At 37.4% G+C, this 22242-nt stretch overlaps 1 protein-coding gene across 1 annotated transcript in view; it reads left to right on the plus strand.

The window, feature by feature from the left end:
* Positions 1-22242, plus strand: part of LOC135992030 (neural-cadherin-like) — a 62000-nt gene that overhangs the window by 29008 nt on the left and 10750 nt on the right. The window contains exons 9-26 of the mRNA XM_065640952.1: positions 155-323; positions 1069-1239; positions 2123-2295; positions 3342-3509; positions 4109-4358; positions 4457-4584; positions 5440-5626; positions 6388-6531; positions 7983-8266; positions 8760-10374; positions 11309-11402; positions 12582-12766; positions 12964-13193; positions 16358-16635; positions 17506-17720; positions 18710-18837; positions 19419-19546; positions 21739-21862. Of these exons, the coding sequence (XP_065497024.1) occupies positions 155-323; positions 1069-1239; positions 2123-2295; positions 3342-3509; positions 4109-4358; positions 4457-4584; positions 5440-5626; positions 6388-6531; positions 7983-8266; positions 8760-10374; positions 11309-11402; positions 12582-12766; positions 12964-13193; positions 16358-16635; positions 17506-17720; positions 18710-18837; positions 19419-19546; positions 21739-21862 (4671 nt within the window). The remainder of the gene's footprint in view (positions 1-154; positions 324-1068; positions 1240-2122; positions 2296-3341; positions 3510-4108; positions 4359-4456; positions 4585-5439; positions 5627-6387; positions 6532-7982; positions 8267-8759; positions 10375-11308; positions 11403-12581; positions 12767-12963; positions 13194-16357; positions 16636-17505; positions 17721-18709; positions 18838-19418; positions 19547-21738; positions 21863-22242) is intronic.

Consider the following 22242-nt stretch of genomic DNA (forward strand, 5'->3'; position numbering starts at 1 on the left):
CATTGTACAGATAAAACATTAACATCAGTGCATGTGAATGGAAGTGCAGTTAAATCTATTTATTTATTTTTCTTTTTTCTCCCCTCTAGTATATCTTTAAATCAAATGGCATGGTAAGTCCTTGATTTTTCGTTGTTTTTCTCCCTTCTCTTAGTGTCAGTATTATCAGGAACATGCTTCTGTATTGGAAAACCAGCCTTCAGGGACAGTCGTACTGCAGGTTGAAGCCACTGATGCTGATGAAGGAGCCAATGGTATAGTGAAATATGGCTTGATGCACAGAGGTGGTGTCCTACCAGCATTTAGTATTCATCCTGACACAGGTAAAGCAAATATCAGAACTGATACTGGCATATCGAAACCGCTTTGTTAACACTGATGGGAAAAAAAGCTTATATAAAACCAGTCTTTGTGATTTTTTTTTTTTGACAAAATATAAATTGTATTAACTGCGTGAACAAATATTCTCCTTTTAGTTTCATGCATATCAACACTGAACTAGAACCCAAGTTTTTCCTGAAATGTGGAAGTTCTGCTGTGTGAAATAATATGTGCGTTTTTGTAACTAGATTTTAAAAACCCCACCATATTTTAAATGCATGTTATCTTGCAACATTGCTAATGGCAAATAAATGGTTTATCAAAGAGACATAACTCTCACAAACAGCAAAGAGACTAAGACTTGGAAAGCCAAAACAAAGTTCAGGCTAAACTTTTAGAGGATAAAAGACACGAAACATGCCTTTTCCCTGTACTTGCTGCTCTTCTAAATATTTTTTTATAAAGTCATTCTCTTAAATTTAGTTTGGTACTTATCTCCATTTTCTAAATTTAAGTCTAATTGTGTAAAGATATAAGTGTGTATGAAGTTTGTGTCTGCCTGTGCAGTACAACTTAAGATGATAAAATTGTTGAATCTTGTGATTGGATCCTTGAACCTGAAGTTCACAGTATAGGTGTATTTAACTTATTGTATTATATCTCCATGTATTGGCAGACAAACATCTAAATGTAGAATATTGTGAAATGCATGGTATTTTAACTCTCTGGTATTTAATTTATTTTCAGGAGTTCTGACAACTGTTCAGGTATTTGATCGAGAAAAACAGAGAGAATATCCTATCACTGTGACAGCAACAGATCAGGCAGCGGAACCACTCATTGGAATATGTCAGATAAATATTATCATCCTGGACCAAAATGACAATGATCCCAGATTTGAAAACACCCGCTATGAATGTAATTGAGAGTCATTGGATAGAGTTTCAGTGCCCTGAGTGTGAGCTTACCTGATGTCTAAGATTTTGGGGTTTTGTCTTTCCTGGCAGTAGATCTTGTAACCAAAGACGTGATTGCAGCTAGAGATGCTTTTACCTTAATTAATTGCAGAGTTGTTATTCTGTGTAATGTGCAACATAACAAGTACAGTGTTGACTCATAGGCCTTCCTGAGTGTCATTGTGGGAAAATTCCTTGAAACAATAACCATGGCAGTTGTGATAAGCACGTGAGTGAGCAGTGCCGAGCACTAACTGTAGCCTTTGTTTTCTGATTAATAGTTTTTTGTCATAAATTTTGGTTACATATTTTTCCTATTTGAATTTCAGTGTTTTCCACTGTTTGTTGTTTTACCTTTCCTTGGTTCTTCAAAAACCCCTTCCTGTTTATAGATAAGCATGCAGAGGCATGTACAATATTCATAAGTAATGAAGCCTGATAATTCTCAGTTAGTTATACTACACAAATCCTAGAAAGTAGTTTCTGACAGTGTATCCTCTTTTTCTGGGTTTAAGCGATAAATAAAAATTCCATTTATGTATATTTCATATAGAACAATTAGTCCCTTAATAAAAATATGAGACAAAAAGAAAGCAGCATCGTATGAGAAATAAGAATTCCAGGTTATGATTGTGATAATATGAAGTTCAACTGTGCTCCATATCTCTGGAGTGATGCGCAGCTCTTTAACATATTCAGTTTGATTTTTATGGCCATTGTTCCAAGGAAGATAAAGTTATAGCTTCCATACATTATTACTTTAGTGTTTCTTCATTTGTTAGTAAGATGTTCATAGTACTTTAGTGAATTAATAATCAGTTTGAAATTTCCTTTCCTTACATTAGATTTCCTAAGAGAAGATACGAGAGTTGGAACCAGCTTTCTTCGTGTTGCAGCCCATGATGATGACTACAGCTCAAATGCTGCCATTACGTATTCAATAGCAAATGAAGAACCAAATTATTTACAAATTAATCCTACTACAGGCTGGGTGTTTGTGACCCAACCCATATCTCAGGTATGGCGCTTGCTTTCCTATTTGAGCTGGCTATCAATATATCGTAGGAGGGACTGAGTTCACAAGTTTGTCTTTACCTCCACATTGCTCCTTCACATTAAAGGATCAATATGTCATGTTTCAATTAAATATGAGTCGAAGGCTTTTAGCTGATGAGTTCATTGACTGTGAATTGCATAGAAGCAAGCCCTTTTTTCGGCTGGAAAGTAGCAGCTGACAGTTATGCCTCTGAGAACTTGTTCTTCCCATTTTGTTAGCTTTGGCCTGCGAATACCAAGGGCTGGAGGGCTGAGACCACGAGCAGGGGAGCAAGGACACGCACGGTGTGTGACTTCACTGTGTTAACAGGCAATGAGATAGGACACAAATCTGAATGTGAAAGAGTGGGAGATTTTGCTTCTGATACAAACGCCCATCTTGATACATGTTAGTCATGGTGGACTAATTGTAGCAATCCCTTGGGAAGGGATTATCTAAAATTTACCAGTTTCCGCCATTTTTAGATGCCTACATAAGCAGTTTGATATTTTTAGAGCTGTAATTTGTGTTGAAGTGAGAATATTGTTCTAGATGTCAATCTTAGTATACCTAAGAGATATTTTTAATATTGGAATTTAACTTCTAAGTAACTGACACACAAAACTTTGAAGATATAACCTTTTAATATATTTTCTTTATTAAATCTAACAACCCTACAGACCTAATAGCAAAAACTGTTGATAGGTAGGTTTAGGACTTCAGAGGCTCCACAAAGTGGGGTGGTTTTTTTTGTTTTGGTTTAAACTTTGTGTGAAATTTGCTAATGTTTACTGAGACAAATAGCAACATTTTCCAACAATCTTAAGTAAAGCAAGTAGCAGAATTTTCAGCAACCTTGTACCTGCTTCATATTCTGAGCTCAGTATTGTGCAGCTGTGGATGTTTTCCTTCTGTGCAGGTTTTCTTAAGTGCCTTTAATTTTATGTATTCATCTATCTTGGAAAAAAAAAAAAGCTCATCCCCCCCCGATCAAAACCCTCTGTAACGGAAACTTTTCTACTGTTTAGAGGTCATCTATAATTCAAGAGATTATTGCTACAGATGGAGGTAATAGGAGCAGTAAAGTTGAACTTGTGGTAACTATTACCAGTGCAAAAAACCAGCCTCCACAATGGGAGAGAGACAGCTATGAAGTTGTTATTCCAGAGAATACTACACGAGATGCATCAGTTTTGGTAAGGTTGGGACAGACTTGTTTGTCTGTCTGTAGCTCTAAGGCTATAGGGTAACTGAACATTGCTTATTTGTTTAAATATAGTGAGCTTTTATAAAAATTTTGTGTATTATAGGAACCAATGATCTGGTATCAGTTTTCTTTCAGAAATGCTAATGGTAACCAGCATTTTCACTCAAATTTGTATGTGTGCAACCACTTTGTAATTTCTTTCCCATTTAGACAACACTATCAGTGTTCAAGTTCTTTTTAATGCTACTGCGTTACCCAAGGTTGTTATTGGGCTTGAAGTACTTACAAGTTGTTCAGTTTGATGGCTTGGAATGAGTAATAAGAACAGCTTTAAGAATTAACTCCAAAATACATATTTTTAGGATAAAAACATGAATAATCAAACATGTAATGACTGGTAAACTTTGGCTGCAGTTGTTTGCAGCCTGGAGGTGTCAGACAGGGCTAAGATTTGGTATCAGGAAATACTTGTCCTAGTGTTTTCAGTTGAGAGCTGAAGATCTGAGAGGAGTCGATACACAGAAGCTTTCAGAAATGTTGCTGTACTTACAAAAGGCATTGATTGTGCAAACTTTTTGAACTGTGCAGACAGTCAAAGCAACTTCTCCCCTTGGTGATCCCCGTGTGACTTATAACCTGGAAGAGGGACTTGTGCCGGAGACCAACATGCCAGTTCGATTCTACCTGACTCCCAACAGACATGATGGTTCTGCTTCAATCCTGGTAGCCGAGCCACTAGATTATGAAACAACAAAGAGCTTTCTGCTGAGGGTTCGAGCCCAGAACGTTGCTGCAGTTCCTCTGGCAGCGTTTGCTACCATCCATATTAATTTAACAGGTGTGTAAGCTGCTCAGTGATGTTATAGTATAATCATAGTACTTTTTTCTCTTCAAAGTGTTATATTTTTTCTTTATATGCTCTTTTTGATGTTTTAGATGTCAATGACAATGTCCCATTCTTCACTTCATCTATTTATGAAGCCTCGGTAACAGAGGGAGCTGCCGTTGGGACATTTGTCGTTCAAGTGTCTGCCACCGACCTTGACCTTGGTCAGAATGGTGAGGTAAGCAAGTGGGGACCTACATCTTCCGTGATGAAAGGTATGGAATAACTTCTGTATGAACAGTGGCTAAATAGACTAGAAGTCTTTAACCTAGAAAAGGGATGACTAATAGGGAAACATGAGATGAAATAAAGTAGTTAATTACATGTTTCTCTGTCTTGCCATGTGAAAAATGCAACTAAAACTAGTAGGTGTGAGATACTAAACAAACAAGAACTACAACCTGTAGTGCAGATGAAAACCTTGCAATAGAATGCTCTGTTTTGGAAAGGTCTACATAGACCTAAAATGTGATTGGATAAATTAATGAAAGAAAAAAATGAGTTAAAAAGTTCTATGAGTTGTAAATCATTAGGAGTACCAAAAACTGAATCCTTACAAAATATGTTAACACAAAAGCGGATGTATTCATTCCTGATTTTAAAAACTGAAAGTAGGTATATCTGTAGAATAAGAGTGCAAGCTGAAGTCAAGTGCATGAAAACATACATATAATAGGGACTAGAACATGGACCACAATACTGAGCAAGTTCAAATTCAGCTCACCCGTGGCTATTATATTTATAACTGGGATCTTTAGCTAAGTTTGAGTGCTGCTGCACAAGCATTGTGCGAACATGACCTAGTGAACTCGGGAGCTGATTAGACAATACAAATTCGTTTCCATTTACAGCCAACATGCAAGGAAGTGAACTGACTTTAAACTGGGTTGCTCAAGCTGGCAGTTTCACCCAGCTTTCTTGGCCCTGATCAAGTTCTCAAACACAAGAATTCTTCCTCTCTTCAGTACTTATTTAGGTGTGAACTATCCAACAAAGGAAAGTATAGATTAACAGCTTGTTTTTAATCCTTTAGATAACTTACTCCCTGTTACATGACAGTGGCAGAGACTACACGTATTTTCACTTGGACTCACAGACAGGCTCAGTATACACTGCCTCAGTGTTTGACAGAGAGAAGAAGGGATCCTATCTTCTAGAAGTCAAGTCAGTCGATGGCTCTGAATCAGCTCGACCTGGAAAACATGGGAAGCCAAACTCTGGTAAGAGACAGATGTCTGTCACAAGCATGATTTTACCTGGATTAGTCTCTGAAAACAGAAGCTCTGAAATGCAAGATTAAATGTTAATTTTGTTTTTTTTTTTCAAGTGTACTTGTGGAAGAGCATCCATTGTTTTGGTTCTGGGTTTTAGTTTTGTTTCTCTGTTTGTCTGTGCAACAGTTCTGTCAGAGCTGCATGAGATATTTTATATGATGATCAGGCAAATTTTTGTTCTGAACTTAAAAGAAAACTATGGCTTCATAGTTATAGAATATTTCCTAACTAGCAAATATGCACCCATTATCCATAAGATGCAGATCTTTGAGTAGTGGAGGTATTTCTCTGAATGCTGCACATTCAGTATGTATTGAATTCAGTCAAAAGTAATTATGAAGTATGAAGCAGGAAAGTTCAAGATAGAAAATCCCATTCTCCGTTGAAAGCTGTGCTTAAATAAAGACTTAAAATTTGGCTTTTGTGGCTTCAGGACAAAAAGTTATGACTAAAAACTGTACAATTGCCATATTGGGTATCAATTATTCATATATTATCTGCTTAAACAAATTGGATTTGACATTCATTTGATATCAAAGTGGTTTTGAGTAATATTGGTATATATATTGTCCACAGCCCTAAGGGTTTGTTTCAGTATTGTCTGCATATTCGTCTTCATTTAATGGGCAGCTAGACAGTTTAAGGAATTGTAGCTGACAGAAGTGGCACAGCTGAGTATTTTAATCTCTTGTTTCTTGTCTCTCTAGACACGGCTTACGTGCGCATTTTTATCAGCGATGTGAATGATAACAAGCCTGTCTTCACTCAAAATGTCTATGAAGTAAATGTGGATGAAGACCAGGATGTGGGCTTGACTATCATTACAGTCACTGCTAATGATGAAGATGAAGGTAAAGTATTGGAATTCTCCATAGCTGTGTCTAAAATATTAATGAGTTAATTTCAGTTCACCAAGACATATTTAGTGGTGTTAGAAAGGAAAATGTCTTTTTGTCTCTGGATTTTAAAACTTCTTTAAGTGTGAACTGATTTGACAGGAGCATTAGTTCATAACGGAGCTGTGAGGCCTAAGTCAAATAACTCCTGTTTCAGGAGGCAATGCATTAATGTGGGATGATTTGGAATAATTTCTGTGCCAGCAAATATGAATTTATTATAGATAATATCATTTTCTTACAAACGGGCGCCAATAAAAATGTCCTGGTTAACTAGAATGAATCAGACTTGATTTCAGTGAGATTCATTTGCATTCTCTATGGACAGTATAATTGTATTGTTCTTTATTTTTTGGTACACACTCTCATATTTGAAACTAAACTTCCTAAATGCATATGATGAGTCTTAGTTATATTGCTTTCTCTACAAATCAGTCAGGAATTCAGCCATAAGTCATGTAAAAATAAGTACATGGCTGGTGCTCAGAAACAAGAGTGGGAATGGTGCAGACCTCCATCTTTGGGCCAGTGTGCACTACTAATTTGACTTTGCTGTATGGTGAAACCATACTTTTTTTGTTGCACAAGTCCCATAGAACTGCTCTGTCTGTGAAGTGCCAGTACATCCTGGCTGCATTTGATTCCTCACCCACTCGACGTTGAGGCAAGTGTGGCGAAATTGTACTGAAGCAGGATTTACCTACTCAGGGAACTTCTGGTTTGTTACTTAGGCTGCCTGTAAATCTACTCCATAGTGTTGGATCAGTGGACCCAATGTGATGGATATATGGCACTTCATTTCTGTCCTAATGAAGTAAATGATTAAAGATGTAGCTATGAAAGAGGGAAGAAGAATGGTAATGTGAAGGTAGAGCTTGCAGAAAGGCTCCAGGTCTTTGCTTGATCTAAAAGCATCAGCAAATTCGTACTGCATCTGAAAATTTGAGAAGTTTTTTTAGGACAGTCTCCTCTGGAGATATGTAATTATCCTGTTTGTTGTTTAGGTCTATGTGTAAATTAATATGAGTGCAGAATGATTTTGTGGTAGGAATATTTTATGATAAATCATTCTTACATGCTGGGTGTTAGCAAATAAGGATTTGTCTTTTTGATCCCATAGCCTTGGCCAGTCATATTGATCCTTCAGTGAATTCTAGGGGTCATAAGTCGAAGCATAATTAATATTTAATTGCAAAGACACGTTTTATAATTAGACACAAATTACAATTGGACATACCAGACTTGAAAATGCTGATAAGTAATCTGACACAGTTGCATATTTTAAAAGACCACAAAACTATAATACCAAAAATCAGTTAGCATATGATTTGTACCTCATCTTAATATCCCCTGTTTTAATCTACTTCAAGAAATGTGTTTTTTCTGACACTGTTGGTAATTGACAGGAACAAATGCTAAATTACGGTATCAGATCACAGCTGGAAACACAGGAGGAGTGCTTGATGTAGAACCAGAAACAGGAGCCATTTTTATTGTCCAACCACTGGATTATGAAGAAACCAAAACGTATGAGATTCACTTGTTGGCCTCTGATGGGAAATGGGAAGACTATGCAGTTATCATCATCAATGTCATCAATAAAAATGATGAGACTCCAGTTTTCTCTATCAATGAATACTATGGAAGTATAATTGAGGAACTGGATGGGTTGCCAGTCTTTGTACTTCAGGTAGTGTATGCAGTTTCAGAGATTATAATATTTCAATGAAAGAATACAGATTACTTTGGTACAATTATGTTAATAGTAATCCAGCACAGATATGTTAATGAAACTTAGTTTTGCTGCATTTTTTTTGGTCAGTGGAAGAAGAAAAATAATAAGTAGGATAAGCAGGATGGATCATTTGTGATCTTAAAAAGCAAATCAGTAACATTTTAAAGTTGCTATCAGAATAGCATCATTAAATTACCTCTACAAATTTGAAAAAATAAGATAATTTTAGTGTTAGAATATCTACACTGTTACTCTAGGTCAAAGCATCTTTACCTACACTGAATCGTCCCTCAGTCACCTCTTATTTGCCATTCATCTGACATGCACATATTAATAGCATGTCGTATAGTTTTGCTTGGACTCCTTTAGACTGTAGCAGCATATAGGATAAAACGCGATCATTGCATATTTTGTAATTTCTGTGTCTCTGTATTCAAAACTTTTGTAGGTTATGGCAACTGATCCTGATAGCAATGCAGATGAAGGAGATTTGAGATACTCATTGCATGGGCATGGTGCAGCCGATATTTTCACAATAGATGAGAAAACAGGCAGCATTTACTCACACAAGATGCTGGATCGGGAAGAGAGAGCGCTGTGGAGATTTGTTGTGTTGGCTACTGATGAAGGTGGAGAAGGACTTACGGGGTTTGCTGATGTAATTATTAATGTGTGGGATATAAATGACAATGCACCCATGTTCACATGCATGCCTGATGATTGCAATGGGAGTGTCTTTGAAAATTCTCCTGCAGGCACGTTGGTCATGGAAATGCATGCAGTTGATCGTGATGATCCAAATGTAGGTCTTAATGCTGCCCTGACTTACAGGATAACAGAGAATGTAAAAAATGAGTTTGGTACCGACATGTTTAATATCAATCCCAATACTGGTACAATCTATGTAGCGGGGGGAATGCTAGACAGAGAAAGGACTGACAGTTATTTTCTTACTGTTGAAGCAAGAGATGGGGGAGGGCTAACAGGAACTGGCACTGCCACTATCTGGGTTGCAGATGTCAACGATCACGTACCTCAGTTCACAAAGAAGATGTGGCAGGCAACAATTCCTGAAAACAGTGCCGTCGACTCAGAAGTTCTGCAGGTGTGTGCTACAGATTCAGATGCTGGGGAAAACGCTGACTTAATATTCACTATCATCGGTGGAGACCCAGATCAGAAGTTTTATATTGAGACAGACAAAGAATGGCAGTGTGCCACTATTCGACTGAAAAAAAAATTGGATTTCGAGAATGCACGTGAAAGGCAGTTTAACCTTACTCTTACAGTGGAAGATCTTGATTTTTCTAGTATTGCAGTGTGTCTGATTGAAGTTGAAGACTCTAATGACCACAGCCCAGTTTTCCTTTCTCAGTTTATTCAGACAAGCCCTTTCTTTGAAAACACGCCTGTAGGTACTACAGTAACCACGGTGAGAGCTACAGACAAGGATTCTGGTTTGAATGGGAAGATTATTTATTCTATAAAGTTGGATTCAGATCCTATGAGACAGTTTGCAGTTGACCAATATGGTCATGTGATTGTGGCAAATACACTAGATCGTGAAGTCATTCAGAAATACAGTTTAGTTGTACAAGCTTCAGATCAAGGGACGCCTGCCCACACTGGAAGCGTTACAGTTTTGATTAACTTGCTTGATGTTAATGACAATGGACCAAGGTTTGAGGCACCATACATGCCTGTAGTTTGGGAAAACGTATTGAGGCCTGAAGTAGTGAATATGAACCATACATCAAAATTGCTTCATGCATTTGATCCGGACAGTGAGGAAAATGGGCCACCCTTTACATTTTCATTGCCACCAGATTATCAGAATTCTTTGGATTTTTCTCTTACTGACAACAGAGATAACACAGCGACTGTAACTGCTTTGAGGTCCTTTGACAGAGAAAAGCAGAAGGTGGCGTATCTGCCAGTAGTTATAACAGATAGTGGGACTCCAGCTATCAGCTCTACGAACACCTTAACCATAACAATTGGTGATGAAAATGACAATTGCCATGAATCTGGCCATAAGGAAGTCTATGTGCACAGCTACCAAGGTAAGTACTATCTGTATATTCTAACAGATTCAATAATGTTGCATGGTCTTGCTGTTCTTAATTTTTTAATGGTTTACATATTTTGAAACTGAAACTTGAATTCTGTAAACCACTAAGTGAAGTGGAACAAGTAAAGTATATTTGCAAAGTGGATACTCTAGTGTGTAACAGATTACCTACAAAAAACTGTTAGCTGTAAACAAGTATATTGCACTTGCAGAAAAAGCAGAAAAAACACCTAAATTAGAAAAAGCTGTGACCAGATCCTACCATAGAAATGGGAGAAAGAAGTTTCTAGGGTGGATTGGCCCAGATTTGGACCTTAAAAATTTTCTATGTTGCTGGATCTTGGACGTGAAATTCGAAGGTCTTCTTCCCTGGAGTTGCTTCTTTTGCTGTTCTAGAACAGCTGCTTCGATGTTCCACTTCTGTGTCAACCCACAGGCGCCTGAAGAAAGGGCCAAGAACTGGCACAGCTTGGTGACTTCTTGCCCATTTCGTTTTCTCAGTCACGTCCCTCTCTCCCAGCTGCGCCGCACGAGATGCTCAAGACGCTCTCCCTCTTTTGCTCGATTCCACCAGTGCGCTGTTTGTAATAATAGATTAACAATGAAACATTTGGAGACTAACTCCCGATGTGGTGATTTTTTTTTTGACTGAGAATTTGGTATAGACTTGTATTTATGTATCATTCTGTTGTTGTTTTTTGTTCTTTTCAGCTTTTCTTCTTTCATGTGACATCCATAGGGTACTCACCTTTCCAGAATTGGCAGAAATAATTATTTTATGCATTATTTTAAGAATCTTGGATCATAACCGTCACCAAATTGAGCAGGAATCTGAAAACAATAAATGCAGTAACGAATGCGGCAGAATATAAAGTATACTGAAAAGCAAAAATTAAATGCAGATTTATTATAATTTATCTCAACAGGAAAGTGGTCAACAACAGCGCTTGGGGAAGTGTTTGCACCAGATCAAGATGACTGGGACAATAAAACATTTCTCTCTGAAGGAAAACTGCTCAAGTGAGGATTGTATTTGTGTCAAAATGAGTAATATTTATTCTTCTGTAATTATTTTACTCACCATGTATTCTCTGTGTTCAGGATGTGCATAAAGCCAGGGTTATTGAATGTGTTAAGGCATGTACCTTCTGAATGCTCTTTCTCTTTTTTACTTGAGTAACTAGATATTAAGAAATTAATGCATGAAACATTTTTTCCAAGAGAATGCAGAATCACACCATGTTGCTGATTTTTAGTCAGATGTCATCATTAATTTATTTAAAAATATGCATTCTGTAAGATGCAATTTAAAAATAGGCAGAGTTTTTAATACTTGCCCTCATAGGTTAAAGAATACGAATCCCAAATTTAAAAGGGAAGAACAGAATAATTTCATCAAAAGTGGAAGGGAATTTGGTGATTTTCATTCATGGCTAAATTTACAATTGCACGTGAAAAACATGACTCTTGGATTAATTAAGGGTTTTTTTCTGTTAATTGAAATATTGAATAGGATCTTTAATTCCTTCTTATACATTATTTGTTCATATCATACAGTGAGATGGCTTATAGCGTAATTGTGTGGTGTTTGAAATACAGAAAATGGATGTGAAAATGAATGTGAACTTTTGTCTCCACTGTGAATAAGAGTTTAAAAGCTTTACGTAGCCCCAAATTAAAGACTGACTTCCTGCCCATCAGCAGCCCCTGGGCCTGTTTCCATATTAAGAGGTTACTGTTCCATAACAGTGGTCATGGAATATTTCCATCATTACTGATTACTGTCCCTTTGAAGTGGCAAATGAAGATGGTATCAGAGATTTCATACAGACCTTATCCTGTCCAGATGAATAAATGAGAATCTGGAACGACTTTGTATGGTTTTGTCACTTTCTATTACTTATAGACCTGCCGATGATGAATATGTTGAACCCCATGGTTAACTATACACACTGCTTTTATTCAGGATTGGGAAAGTCTGGGGATTTGGGAATGGCAGAAACATATTTTTATAAGCTCTGCAGATTGTAGTTTCTGAATTAAGGTGTTTCTCTTGCTTTTCTGAGGTCGTTTGCTAATGCCCATAAGTTTTGATCCTATAACCTTCATAGTAACATTTAAGGCCTTCTGAATTATGTTAATGAATAAAGTTCTGAATTTTGATTTATTAAGGTTTCCGAAATGAAGGTTTATGTCTAGGTCTTTCAGATTAAATCAGAGGACTGGTTCTTTGATGATGGTGGATAACACTCCTCAAGGCATATACAACTTAAAAGTTAGAGTTTCTGATGGAGTTTGTCCTGATGTTATATCTACAGTACAAGTCCATGTCAAAGAGCTGGAAGATGAAGCCATACGAAACTCCGCCACTATGCGTCTGTCAGGTTAGTTTTATTTGCTGGTGAGAGTTTAGATCAGCTGCGTCTGTAACTGAATGATTATGTGATGTAGGTTTTATTATATCAATACTGATTTACACATTCTGGTATATTTCCATATTGTTAAATAAGAAATCACTTGAGAAATTAACCTGTGGTCTCCCAGTATTTCATGTTTATGTATTTTTGAATCTCAAACTCAGATGTCACAGCAGAGGAATTCATAAGGAGAGATGAACACGGCAGAACAAGACATGACAAATTCAAGGAATTACTAGCCAAAATCTTACCTGCTAAGCTTAGTGATGTTATTGTCTTCAGCGTGATGAACATTGATGGTGAACAGACAGATGTAAGATTTGCAGTCCATGATGGCTCAGCTTATTACAGACCTGAGAAACTGCATGCTGAGATGGCAGTGTTTAAAACTGAGGTAGGTTCTCCAGGGTTATCATGCATCCATGTAATTCACTCAGATACTGAGGTTGCAAGGTATGTATCCCAGACCTCAGTGGAAGAATATGCTAGATCAACAGGTAGGGTTTTTTTGCTTCACTAAGGGCAAAAACAATTGTCAAGCAAGTGCTTAATACAAGCTTTCTCCTCCTTAGGCTCATACATATGGTCATTATATGATTGTACTAACTTCTGGTTCAATAAATATAACCACTTTTTAGTTGCAGAGAGACGGTCCTCCATTCCCATCATGGTATAGTTGCCTGTGATTTCTCCAGTCAGTGTTTCATGGTGTGATGTATCAGATTTTTGAATACGAAATAAGAATAATCCCGAGAAGTCAAAGTGGTACTGTACTACAGAGAATGTCTTGAAAATGACAGCTTTTTGGGCATTGCCGATGCTGCTGGAAATAGCCAAATCATCAGCTTGTGGTTAGACACTTACAGCAGAGGCTTAATGCCACCCAGATGGAAATTCTACTGTACAAAGAGATGACAGTCCATAGAAAAAAATCCTGCTGGAAGGAATATGCAGGTTACAATAACAGTTCCAAAAGATAAATGAGATGGAGACAACCAATTTTTTAATCGCATTTAACTCACCAAAGGGCAACTTTAAATACACAGTGACACACTCTCCCAACTTTTTTTACTGTAACAAGGGGAGAATGGTTTTTGAATGTAAGATGTTTTCTTCCCCTTTCTGATGTTCCCTAACTGTCCTACTCCCTTACCAGATCCTGCATGCCCTCCAGCTCAGTTACCCAGACACGGACTGTCTTGGCCCCACTTTTATTTTCTGTTCTAATCCATATTTTGGCTTTGCTGAAGTCCTGCAGATGCTGCTGAATAGACACTAAAGCTGCCGCCTTGCACAAAGGCAAGATGCCACTGCTTGACTCATAACTTGCCTTGGACAATGCTTCCTGATGTGGGGCATATAGGAGTTTAATACATGGTACATCTTATAGAGGACTTTTCCTGAGGAGAGAACAGCACTGTCCATTTTTATGAATGTGGTAGGGGCTACCTGATTCTGGGAACCAAAAAGGAAAATCCTAACTTCTATCTTCTGTGATTCTATGAACTTCACCACCTGCCTACATCTGCTGTGTTTTAAATAGTTGTGTGGATTATGAGACTCTTCAGAGTGACCAAGTAGGAAACACCAGAGACAGATAGTATTAATGAAGCATAACTACTGCTTCTTTTGCATATTTATTGAATTACTGCAACAATAATATAGAAAATTGCATAGATTTCAAATATTCTGTGCCATAACGTATGGTGGGTGAATTCATCAAAGTGGTAACAAGGGGATTGCTTCACATAGTTTAATGAAAAAATATGTTTGTATTAATTATGTATCACCTTTCAATATTTAATAAATAGCTCTACTGAGTAATCACCAATAATTTACAGAAAACCAATCATAGCTGGAGAATTTTCCAGTAGTTTTCGTACATGTTGTTTCACTATAAATATAGAAAATAAGTAATTAGCACTGGAATTATTCATTGAATTGCTAAATAAATAATATGTTTGCATTACCTCCTTGGGATATAGCTTTACAACAACTATTTTATTTAGCAGAAAAATAATCCATCCTAATACTGTAAGGGACCTAAGGTTGTTTATATACGCTATGTTTTTCTATAACAGTATTACATAGCGGTCTAAATGTGCCTTATAGACTCTCCATTAATGGTGATAGATGTGAGCAGCAGACACAAAACTGCACTGACAGGATGCATCATGTCATTACAAAGTATATTTTCTGCCTCTGGGGATGTATTTTTCAATACATGTTATGATATTTGAGGATATACTGACAATTGATTATAAAGGTCAAAGTTCTTACAAGTGGTGAATTGAGATGACTGCACAAGTAAAATAAAAAAGCACTTTGGTATTTATGTATTCGTTTTGGTCTTTTCAAAGCTTATTTAAAAAATATTTGTCAATATTTTATCATTAAAAATCTCCACATTAAATGTATAAATAAAGAGAGTCTAATTCTGATCTCATGTTGCTAGTTTTACATTTGTATACCTCGGTGTATACCACTGTGAGAGTGATGTCTCTTGTACTCAGGTTTGGGCACTAAATACACATCCTTTTAGGGTATTGGAATCACCAAAAGCAAACTAAATTCTGAAGCTTTATAGGCACCTGTGCAAAATCGCCAAACAAGTAGAAGGAAGAAGTCTGTTGTGCCAGGGACCAGACTTAGTGATTACTCAGTCCAGTGTGTAGGCTACTGGCCGAAGTACAAAAGGTCTGAAATAATAACCCTGTCCTCAGGCTTGCTGTGAGCAGCTTGCTGCCCTTTGTGCTTTCTGCTAGTTCTTCTTTGGTCTGTTTGGATTAGAAGTTGCTAACTGCAGAAAAACTATTACTATGTTACAAGACCTATATATAGAGTGAGGCTCTTTACTTGGGTATTTGGGCTTTCAGGTGTAACCCCAATTAATAATAAAATCAATGAACTAGCAAAGATTAATGTAGACTAGAATACGGTATCCGGTATGCTGAGTTGACTGCATTTTGTTTCAGGCAGTTCGACATTAAATGTAAGTTCATGGGGCACAAATCAGTAGGCTGAGTCCTAATCACCACAGAGTGGTCTCGTCAGGTCGCTGTCTGTGGACATTATTGGCTGCAGCTCAGCCCTGCATTTTTGTGTCTGTATCCTTATGTGCAACAGAACGTAAGAAATCACACTGGGTATAACCCACGAGGAAGAATTTTTATCCCGGCTTGAGCTAAAACCTGCCTGTTGCTATCAGGGTGCACAGAAGTGTGATGCAGAGGATGCAGCTCGGAAGGTGGAGTGTATCTGCTTAGAGCTTTGGCCCTTGGAAATGTTAGTAGGCCAGTTCAAATTTAGGATGTTCACAGTCAATTGTGTCAATGGTTAAGGTTTTAGGACATACTGCTACTTTAAATTTTCCAAATTTTTTCCTGTATTTGTTAAATCATTTTACTTGCCTGTATAGTCAGGGATGTTACTAATTAATACTCAAGAAACTAAGACTTCCATTAAGTCTATGAGGACTTCAATTTTTCAGAAATTAACGAGTAAGTAAAAACATTCATTAGGAAGAGACTGGTGATGTGTGAAACTATTTTCTCTTAGATCCAATCAGCTTTACAACTGAACATCTCCCAGATCGATGTGGATGAATGTAGGAGTGCAAACTGTAGCGAGGGCAATGGTTGTACAAACTACCTCACGGTCAGCGACACGCCAACAGTGACGGATACTGGAAGCGTGTCGTTTGTCTCGGTAACAACCACCATCAGTGCACTCTGCACCTGTTCAGCTCGGGACCGAGTTCATCAGCCTTGTTCCTCCTACCCTCGGAGCCCTTGTCTTAACGGTGGGATGTGTATTGACACTTTGAACGGTTACAGGTGAGGAAAATCCTATTGCAGATTATCTTTTTTTTTTTTTCTATTCTATTTATAAAGTGTTGACTAAAGCTTACAAGATATTGGTCTTAAAAGAAATCATAAATATACTTCTGACTGAAGGAGAAACAAAAAACCCACAAGTGCACTGGCGTGTAAACCTAATGACAACAGGGTCTTCAGTAACAGCCCAATAATGGTGCTGCAGTCCTGAAAGCAGGGGAAATAGTGTGTGAGGAGGAAAGAAAAACAGTGATATAATTAACATGTGTCATCTTTTTAAGAGCATCTAAATCAATATGAAGGAATGGGAAGTGTGCTCTGTTTGTTGTTGTTGTTGTTGTTTGTTTTTTCCAGAAAGTAAATAATAAAGTTGAATATCAGTGGTAGCAGCAGTGATGTAGTGGGAGTGAAATGAAGTTTAAACAATGGGTCATAAAGAGTTTAGAAAACATTAGATAGGAAACGTGCTTTGTTATAGCACAACCTGGCACGCACCGGTATTCCTTTAGTGAAATTATACTGGTTTATTCTAGATAGGAATTACGCCCCTAAGTTTTCTCTAATAAACGATTGACGAATTGATATTTAGTGTTCTGTGTTACTTATTTAATGAAATAATTCATCTCTCTCAAAAACGTGACCTCAAAAATACTTTTTTTTTTGGCTGAAGATAGTATAGTGTATAAATATGCTTTGTACTCCTTAAGTATTTTAATAAATGCCAAGCACCCCTGAGACTCTGCTAAAATCTTTATTGCTTCACTGTTATTTTTCTATTGTGATTTAAGTGCTACGTTTGTTGCATATAAAACCAAAAAGAAATGGAACATTGGGGGATTTTTAGTATTTTTTGTGTTTGTGCTCTTTCAGATGTCTTTGTCCTGCTTCATTTCATGGACCAGAGTGCCAGCAGACGAAGCACAGTTTCCATGGCAATGGTTACGCATGGTTTCGGCCCATCAGGCCTTGCTTTGAAAGCTCACTCTCTCTAGAGTTTATTACTGTGGTTCCAGATGCGCTTTTACTATATAGTGGTCCTTTATCAAATCCAGAGCCTGGGAGTACAGAAAACTTCATTGCAATAGGTACTTCCACAAAATTTTGAGAAAAAATTAAATATCTTTTGGGAATGGGTTGCCTGGGAACAGCATAGTAGTTCGAGTATTAATTCTGTCTTTCCTTGTTATGAGGTAATTTATTTTCTGGTTTGAAAATATTTTGAAGCATTTCCTAATAGGTTGGTCTGTCTTTGCTGTCTATTGTTGTAGCCTGCACCTGTGGCTTTAGGTCCATCACAGAGTTGTAGAAATCAAGGGGAAAGCAAAATAGATTGATATATATAAAAATAATCCCCTTAGGTAAACTGTAATGCTGTAAAGGAATGTAGGTACTTTGAAGATAGATATTGCAAGATTAATGCTGTCTTAGTTCCATGTCCTTCTTATCTAGTCTGGTGAAGGAAAGAAATCCACTTAAACTGCTTTCAGTCTTGGGGCATTTTTGCACTTTTTTTTTTAAACAGGCAATGATTTGATGGATTAATCCAGCCCCAGCGCGCCACTGCAGGAAAATTTGTACACAAGTAGAAGTCATTGCTTTCTGTTGGCACATATTTAAAAGTTTACTACTGCTTTTTTTTTGGTGAATTAATATACAAGATGCATACAATGCTTGATATTTTATATTTTCATAATTAATGGAAAGGTAACATTATTGAATATTGTTAAACAACCTCTTTTTTTCTTTGTTTTGCAGTTACTTGCAAATTTGAGTAGAAGATGGGAGGGAGCAAAACCTACATGTGTTAATTGATTTAGAGCATTATATAATTGCAGATTGTTTATCAGGAATTAGTTCCAGTGTTTTGACAAAGAAGTGGCACCATCTAAAGTATAAAAAGAATACTATATTGGATGAGTGTTTCAGCATAATAGTCATAGAATATAATTCCAGTTATTTCTGTAGTGAGGCCCACATCATGTGCCTTCAAATCAGTACAGTCACTAACTGCTAAAATATCCAAAATAGAAAGATTCTCGTAGCTGAATGTAATTTATTTTTCGTGTTGTATTAGAACTCTCTGGTGGTATTCCTGTGCTGAAGATGAGCCATGGCTCGGGTTTTGTGATGCTGCAGTTTCCAAGTCACCTGAATGTAGCCGACAAAAAATGGCATCAACTAGAAGTCAGAACCAATGGTCAGGTCAGTTATTAATTTTTTTTCCACATCAGGATTTTTATGTTTCCAATAGCATTTGCCTGTGCAGAAACAGGAGAGCAGAAAAAAAGAGACCGGTTAATTATATGTATTATTCTAAGCATGCTTGTATATTTAATTGTCAATTCCAAATCTACATATGTTGTAATCCATATTCTGGGATAGAGGAATATTTTTTTCCTGTTTTTTAAGCTCTGCAGCACACGTGGAATGTGGAGAAATGCTTAGTTGTAATTTGCACATTCAGCATACACATTTGGACACTGAAATCAATAACTTATGCACAAAACCCAGACAATTATTTATTTGCAAATGCAGTTACAGTTTTTGTGAAAGTGGTTAAACTACTCAGAAGCATGAATTAAATGCAGAGTTAAGTGTCTTCTTTTGTTAAATGGTTCCATATTGGCTTTACTCTTTATTGCAAGATGTAAAAGAGAACAGGAAAAACGCCCAACATTTTTTGCATGGTGGTATCCAAAAAAGAAAAAGATGAAAATGTAATATAACTTGTTTATTGAATTTTACAGGAATTTTTAATTCAATAATCCTGTTCTTTGGTGTAGGATGTTCAGTTCACTTTGGATCGTTGCAGTGCAGCTGTTGTTTCAGAGGTAGAAGGTGTAGGCAAATGGCTGTCTACTGAAGATCGTACAAATTGTGAAGTCTTTGCGTCTCTTCCACAAAGACCAAGGTACGTTTCTGGAGATGCACTGAAAGACAGTTTATGCTAAGGCCTTTGAACATTTTACCTCTCAAACCGAAGCAAAGTTATTAACAACTAGGAGTATAAAACCATTTTCTTTTCCCTAGGCCTTCTGGGCCAAGTCTGGACCTTGAAGCGCTAAACAAAGGTTAACGCAGCAATCTTCCTCTGAGTAGTGTTGCAATGTAAAATGACAACCCCAGAACACTGTGTGCTAATACTGGAGCTTTTGTGGGTACTGTGTACCGTCCCTTACTCACAGGATTTCTCCCACTTTATTTATCAAGTCACTGTAAGCCTGCTCTTGAAAACCTCACAGGCCACTTGACTTTTTAATGGCAATAACTCTGGATCTTCAACCACTGCTTTGTGTAAGGCTGAGGGTTCCTACTGACAATGTTTCATGAACGTACTAAGGCAGAGTAACGAGTCAGGGTCTCCAGTTGATCCAAGGTTACTGCCTTGATAGCAGAGTTAGAGGAATTGCTCATGTATCTGTACCTCAGCTGTTCACAGCCAGATGTTACCTGTAAAAACAGCTGATTAAAGCGTGCTGGTGCTGGTGTGCCTGGCTGTGGGCTGCAGCATTTTGTAAGGAGACATACAATCCATCTGGGCTTGAGCTTGATTTCCAGCAAAGTGATACAGCCAAGATGTGATAATGATTCTGGTGGTTTAAATTGCTTGTACTGTTGGGCCAGCCCTTAGCCTCAGTTAAAACTGAAAAAGTTGGAAAGTCATATTCAAAAAGCAATTATTAGATTCAAAGCAGAAGGATGTGTTCGGCTGCATTCTGCAAGGGTTTGGATTCAGTATCTTCAGTCCTTTGGACTGATGCTTATTGCCCTTGCTGATGACACTGCGCTGGGAGAAATGACCAGTATGTTGGAGGGCATGGCTTGGAATTAAAAATTATCCCGGCAAACTGAATATAGGACCTGGAAATACACTGTATTTTTCCTGTACAACAAAGAGCCAAGTACCGCCTGTAGGCAGAAATGACCATCCTCACAAATCTCGAGAAGGGAACAGCTGCAGGATGGGGCTGGCAGTCAGCAAGTGAGTCAGCAATGCCACGTTAACATGAAAAAGGCAAACACTGCACAGTGATACCTCCAACATATGTAGATTTCTAAGATATGGAAGGTAATTCTTTGACTCTGGTTAGGACTGTTGTGCCTCAGCTGGAGTGCTGGGTGCAGTTTGTGCACCACAGCACGGGACAGATGTGTAACAACTGGGTATGGTCCAGAGCAGAGCAGTGGCTGTAATCAGCTTGCCTTGAGAATAAGGCTTATCGAGAATGAAGGAATTGAGGTCACTTAACTGAAAGAAAGGAAAACTGAGGAGAGATGTGGGAAGTCTCATTGTCTATAAAAGAATACTACAAAGAGGATTTAGACAATCTTTTCTATGCAGGGCCTCAAGTTACAGTGAGAAATATTCAGGTTATATTTTAGGGAAGCCTTTGTATTAATAAAGATACTTGAGCTGTGGAATAAATGGTCCCAGCAAGTGCGCTGATTAGCATTGGGATTAAGCCCTGTCAGCAGATGCATGGAGCCCTCCTGGTCATGAAAGGAGCACTCAGAAAAGGGAAAAATGTAAGAAGAAATGAAAAAAAAAATTGAATTGGTAACTCAGGAAAAAGAAAACTCTCTGAGGACTAAAATATGTGGAATTCTTTAGCTCAGAGAGATGATTGGGAGACATTGCAGAGTGTGAACATGTGTGCTGTACCTTTTAGACCACATGGATGCCACTTTTAAGCTTCTGGCCTTTATCATACACAAACCAGTCTTTGTTGTTGCATTCCTACAATATGGGATGAATGTGTGCATGCAGAAACACTCAAAGGAGAATATGGTGTCTAGAATATCACAGCTGTTCCTGACTTGAACACAAACATACCCGAATTGCAATAGTGTCCCTCAGTTAAACTCCCAGTAGACTCAGCTGTCATGTTTAAAAAATAAATTGCCCTTTATTTTAAAGGGTCTGCTTCTGCTCGCTGACTGTATTTTAGAGAAAGAAGTAGATAAGATAATTGCATTCTTCGTTATTTTATAAAGCTTCTATTCGGAAATGCAGTGAAGATATTTATTTGTGTGCCTTATTATATAATGTCTATGTTTGAAAGTAAATTCACATATATTTTTATTATTAATTTATTTTTAAAGGTATTTGAATGTGAACTATGTTCTACAGCTGGGTGGTGTAAAGGAGTTGTTACCATATTCCTACCCACAATTACTACACAAACATTTTTCTGGTTGTTTGCGCAACTTAATCTTGGATACTCAGGTAAGAGAAGTGTAGCATTTTGCTTTAGCAGAGGAGTAAACTTCTTTATTAGATTTTTCGGAGATTTGTATTATACTTGAAACTTTTGCTTCCATTAATCTATTCAATGCTCATGTGCGTCAGTGTAAAATACAAGAAAATTCTGGACTTTTCTGTCATAATTAGAATAACTACCTTGAAAAATTATTTCTCAATTACAAACAGATATATTTGTGAGCTGGAAACTGTGCCTTTGTTCATCTCCTACTTCATGCGGCTGTCTTCCAAGCTTCTTCGTGCATTCAGAGAACTTGTGAATGGCAAATGTATAATGGTATAATAGATTTATGCCAGCTGTCTGCTTTGTTAGGAAATATTTTTTGCTTTCAAAGCCAGTTGAG

This window comes from Caloenas nicobarica, chromosome 9 (genome assembly GCF_036013445.1).
Source record: "Caloenas nicobarica isolate bCalNic1 chromosome 9, bCalNic1.hap1, whole genome shotgun sequence".
In the NCBI taxonomy this organism is placed as follows: Eukaryota; Metazoa; Chordata; class Aves; order Columbiformes; family Columbidae; genus Caloenas; species Caloenas nicobarica.